This window comes from Hoplias malabaricus, chromosome Y (genome assembly GCF_029633855.1).
Source record: "Hoplias malabaricus isolate fHopMal1 chromosome Y, fHopMal1.hap1, whole genome shotgun sequence".
NCBI classification, from domain to species: Eukaryota; Metazoa; Chordata; class Actinopteri; order Characiformes; family Erythrinidae; genus Hoplias; species Hoplias malabaricus.
In genome coordinates, this window is record NC_089820.1 from 64623348 (window position 1) to 64629244 (window position 5897).

The window sequence follows — 5897 nt, forward strand, 5'->3', positions numbered from 1 at the left end:
AGTCGAGCAGTGTCCCTCAGGGACAGTCTTCAACACATAATCTTGTCCATCTCTCTCTTATGGAGGTGAATATTAACTGATCCATTATAGCTGTCCGGCAGCTCCTTCAGGCTCCTTATAAATCCATTTCTTTAGCGAAACACTAAAGGCAGAGCTGAGCTTTTGTAGAACAATATTCACCACATGTGTCCACCATGGGTCAGAGGGCATCCCCTTTGTTTTGTAGTTGTACCATTCCAATTAGCTGCGTGTTGAACACTGCCAGTATATCACAGGGACATTTGATCAATTGCTGCCAAGATACAGAACCACCAATGTCCTTCTGTCTTCAGTCAATAGTAGTAGGTAATATATACATGTAATTAAGTAGCATTCAGTCTGGTATCCAATGATCCAATGATCTTGAACACAGGCTGAAACCTAATTAGCATCTCAGGGTGTATAAGAACCAGAAAGAGAGTTCCGATCGGCTCGTCCTGTGTGGACTCCAGGCTCAGAAGTTGTCTCAGTCATTCTCTTAACAGGAAACCTGGACTAAAAGTCTTTATTTGAAGACCCTCATAACACAGAGGCATACCTGAGCAGCTCAGACAGACGCATACATGGATGGTAATTCTAATTCCGCATTTCTTCTTTGCTTTTCTAATGATTTTATTGTTTTTTTATGTTGTATAACTCTGTTTCCTCTCTAGTGTCCAGTTTGGCCCAGTCCTGCACTCTGGGATTACCTTGCCTTCCAGAAGACACCTGTGCTAAAGCTCCTCAGGTCGCAGGCATCAAAGTTCAGCTGGAAACATTCGGACTGTGGCAGCAGTTTGACCAGCTTGGCACTGAGATGATCGTCACTAAAGCTGGGAGGTCAGAGCAAACAATTCACCCCCTTTCACCCTGTTCTTCTGTGGTCAGGACCCCCACGTGAGCCCACAGAGCAGGTGTGATGTGGTGGTGGATCATTCTCAGCGCTGCAGTGACACTGACGTGGTGGTGGTGTGTTAGTGTGTGTTGTGCTGGTGTAGAGTGGATCAGACACAGCAGTGCTGCTGGAGTTTTTAAGAATAGTTTTTGGAAGTTTTGAGAATAGACCATCAGCCAAAAGCATCCAGCTGACCGCATCCTGTGGACAGTGTTCTCTGGTCAGTGTCCTGTGGGCAAACTGTGCAGCGACAGATGAGCTACTGTCTCTGACTCTACATCTACAAGGTGGACCAACGAGAGAGGAGTGTCTCACAGAGTGGACAGAGAGTGGACACAGGGTTTAAACACTCCAGCAGCACTGCTGTGTCTGATCCACTCTACACCAGCACAACACACATTAACACACCACCACCACGTCAGTGTCACTGCAGCGCTGAGAATGATCCACCACCACATCACACCTGCTCTGTGGGGGTCCTGAGCGCTGAAGAACAGGGGGAAAGAAAGCTAACAGTATGCAGAGCAACAGACTACAGTCCATAATTCAGGAACTACAGCGTGACCAGAGTGGTCAGTGGAGCTGAGAAATTGTATGTGAATGAGTTAAATAACTGTGGGTTTTTCGTTATATTAGTTCTCACTTTCTGTGTCCTATTACCTGTGTTCCCAAAGGAGGATGTTCCCTACCTTTCAAGTCCACATAACAGGCATGGACCCTGCAGCAGAGTATGTTCTCCTGATGGACTTTATTCCTGTGGATGATAAGAGATACAGGTCAGAGTCTCAGAGATTCCTGTCATTGCACTCGCTCTCATGAGCCATATCAGTGAAACTCCAGTGTATCACCCAGAAACATCACTGCCTGACCCCTAAGGCATTAAAGCAGCAGTAGGTAGTATTTTTACCTTAGATTTCCATCATTGTAGCTCTGAGCTGTAACAGAGAGAATAGTACCTCTGTTGTTGATACCCTGGGCTCAGCACTCGAGAAACTGCACTATGTAACTTTTGGAGGCAGGTAGAAATCCACCTCCCTTCCTTCCCCTTCCCCCTTGATTTCAGGACAAAATTACACTCTGCAAAGTGTAGGGGAGCCCAGGAGCCGAAATATAAAAATTTAACCTACTGTTGCTTTGAATGCAAGTTACTCGATGTCAAAACACTTGTAGACACTATTTACCCTCCTCCAAAAGTCACATAGTGCAATTTCTACAGTGCTGAGGCTGGAGTAACAAATACAGAGGCAGTTTTCTCCCTGTTACAGTTCAGTGGAGCATCACGATTAATTTGAAGCTCTAATTATAAACAGGGCAGCATGGTGCCGCAGGTAGTGTCACTGTCACACAGCTCTGGGGTTGTGGGTTCAAGTCCTGCTCTGGGTGAACTGGATAAGTGGTTGCAGAAAATAAATGAATGAATGAATGAATGAAAAATATACTACTTTGTGTTGAAAGACCATGTGTTCACAAATTGTAGGCTGCGAAGTGTGTGCCGTTTTGAGAGAGGACGTGATTTTCTGGTGTGTCCTGCAGATACGCCTTCCACAGCTCCTCGTGGCTGGTGGCCGGCCGAGGTGACGCGGCGGTGCCTGGGAGAGTTCACTTTCATCCAGACTCACCGGCTCGCGGAGCTCAGTGGATGAAGCAGACTGTCTCCTTTGACCGCCTCAAACTCACCAACAACATCCTGGACGACAACGGACACGTAATACTTTATTTATCAGGGCATCGGGTTTCCTTCACTCTGTGTAGGTTATCAGGCTGTGTCTCTCTGTGGGGGTCGCTGTTTTACAGATAGATAGATAGATAGATAGATAGATAGATAGATAGATAGATAGATAGATAGATAGATAGATAGACAGACAGACAGACAGACAGACAGAGATTGTTAGATAGATAGATAGATAGATAGATAGATAGATAGATAGACAGACAGACAGACAGACAGACAGACAGACAGACAGACAGACAGAGATAGATAGATAGATAGATAGATAGATAGACAGACAGAGAGACAGACAGAGAGACAGAGATAGATAGATAGACAGACAGACAGACAGAGATAGATAGATAGACAGACAGACAGACAGAGATAGATAGACAGACAGACAGACAGACAGACAGATAGACAGACAGATAGACAGACAGATAGATAGATAGATAGATAGATAGATAGATAGATAGATAGATAGATAGATAGATAGATAGATAGATAGACAGACAGAGAGACAGACAGAGAGACAGAGATAGATAGATAGACAGACAGACAGACAGAGATAGATAGACAGACAGACAGATAGACAGATAGATAGATAGATAGATAGATAGATAGATAGATAGATAGATAGATAGATAGATAGATAGATAGATAGATAGATAGAGAAACAGGGGAATCAAATCAGACAGGCAGCGTCCTCTTCAGCTTTTACGATACAGAAGGGTCAGTTTGAATAGACAAAGACTGTGTGATTTTTTCAAATAAAAGAACAATAGCCACCCGATCCGTCATCATCCTGAACTGACTGTTGGGAATTTTTATCCTCTTTGTTTACACCGATGCCATGAAGTCCCTTAGAGACCGTCCTGAAATATACAGATTATCGCAGAATCACAGTATCGTGACATCATTGTTATCTTGGCTAAGTATCGGAATAACACCATAGTGTGAGCTGCTGTGTGATTTCCACTCCTGCTGTGGCTCAATCCTCCCCTTTCTGATCTCTTGTGTGTTGTTGAAACTGCAGATCATCCTGAACTCTATGCATCGGTACCAGCCTCGGCTGCATGTGGTGCTGGTGGATCACCAACGGGAGAGTCAACATTCGCCTCACCGCAACTTCTGCACCTTCTCCTTCCCTGAAACCCGCTTCATTGCAGTCACAGCCTACCAGAACCACAGGGTAACAGATGCATGTCTAAGGAGAATGACATGAAAGACCCAGAGCAGATGATGCCTACTTCAAATGGTTGTTTCCAGCATGACATAATGTGCTCCTGAGCTGCACCCTACAGTTCAAGTGAAATTCACTTTTACAGCACTGTTCTGAAATTAAGGGGGAGGGAGGAGAGACAGGTGGTTGTCTCCTACCCTCCTGCACAAGTTACATAGTGCGGTTTCTGTAGTGCTGAGCCAATTCTTCGTATTCTTTAAAGTGCAGCTTTATTTAAGATAAAATCACTGAAGACCTTGTTAATGGACTGAAACCTGTATTTCTAAATAGATCAGCTGATCTGCCGTTGTTGGCCTGTTTCAGTTCCAGCTCTGTTTCTCTCTTCTCCACAGATCACACAGCTGAAGATCGCCAGCAATCCTTTCGCTAAAGGCTTCCGCACCGCTGACCCTGAGAAGTGGTAACCAGTCCAGTGTCCCTGCCGTTCTAGGGTCAAACTGATAAAGCACACTTTCATAATTCATAAATAACCTTCAAACTTTCCGATGCTGTAAAATGACACAAACTGCAGTGTGTTCATTTCTGAGGTCTAATCTCTAACAACTTAACACCATATAAAGTGTATGGGTCACATTTAACTTTCATTATTTAAAAGGAATGACATTCTCACAAACTCACACTGTGGTTTCTACACCTGTGTACATGTGTGTGTGTGTTTACCTTCCACTCAAATAATGTGTATGATGTATCCATGACATACACGTCCAATAAATTATACATGCGTATATGTACACGTTGATATATACTCTAAATCCTTTATGATATTTATGTGTACATGGCTGTATATCAGATTCCGGCCCCCTTCGGAGAGAACTGTCTGGCTAACTTGAGTCTGAGACCCCTGCATTAATGATGTGTGTATTTTATGAATCAGGTCTGCCAGTGGTTCCAGGAATGCCCTTCCACACTCCTTAACACTGCAGCCTCGAGAGGGCGCTATTGGAGAGTACCAGGGGGAGACAGACCAACAGCATCTGAACAGTGAGTCCCTTTCTCTCCTCATTTCCCTCCAATATATTTGTTCATGATACAGATGGTGTTTCAAGGCTTTAAAAGGCCACTATATCACTATCTTATATTTTGTTATATTACACGTCTCCCTATGGACCTCTTTAAAAAGTAGGCCTTAAAAAATCAAGCATTAATTTTTCTTAATGTGCCATTATTAAAGTTCTTTGGAGGTGAAACACTTTGTATTAACATTAAATTGTTATCGGGGATTGTTTTATTTCCTATTTATATGTCATTCCATGTTCCCTTTAAAGCACCAACTTTATTACAATTAAATATAGCTTGGCCATCTTCATTAATAAATGACCATTGTCCATAGGTTAATGCTTGATTAACAGTGATCCATTAATCTACAGATGCTCAGAAATGCGAGCACCACACCAGCTCAGACACATATAAATGCCAATTTTCTCATCTACAACAAATCCAGCGGCTGATGTTGTGCTTCAGGACACCTCATTCTTGCTTGTTTTCCTTCCACAGAGCTTTCCCCTCATCATGGCCTCCTCCCCCATTTGCCACATAATGAGCTGAACCTGACATTCCCCGGGGGAGCAGCCAGTACCACTGAGAACAAAAAGAGTGGGAGAGACGCCCATGTCCACTCTGCTCCTGTTTTCCTCCACTTTCACTGTCAGTGAGACAGGTCTGGGACACAGAATTAACATCACTAACCTGAAAGAAAATGTTTGATCAGAGAATTACATTTTGAAAAGTTTGAGTCGAGAATCTCATGAGCCAATGGTTGCACTTGTTGCTGGAGTTTAATGTGGAGTGGTGAGCGCCTCCTACTGACCAAACTGGACAAAGATACGGAACGTGCTGATTGGTTGGAGTGGATAGAACGATGTAATGGAAGTCTGTAATGGTGTAAAATAACAGATGTAAACAGTGTGTTCCTGCAGTGGATTAGAGGCTGTGTTGCTCCACCCACTGAGTTTAGGGTGGTGTTTGTGGGTGGAGTCAGTCTTACAAAATTAGCCTACCGTTTAATATGTTTCTTAAATGTGTTTTTATGGATA

General features: G+C 43.6%; 1 protein-coding gene across 1 annotated transcript; it reads left to right on the top strand.

Annotated features, from left to right (window-relative positions):
• The first annotated feature begins 602 nt into the window (after window positions 1-602).
• On the top strand, window positions 603-5516 carry LOC136678493 (T-box transcription factor TBX1-B-like). The gene is made up of 8 exons (XM_066656543.1): window positions 603-609; window positions 693-858; window positions 1588-1689; window positions 2447-2618; window positions 3658-3813; window positions 4197-4264; window positions 4739-4845; window positions 5359-5516. The coding sequence occupies exons 1-8, from the start codon at window positions 603-605 to the stop codon at window positions 5514-5516; spliced, it is 936 nt and encodes a 311-aa protein (XP_066512640.1).
• The last annotated feature ends 381 nt before the right edge of the window (window positions 5517-5897 follow it).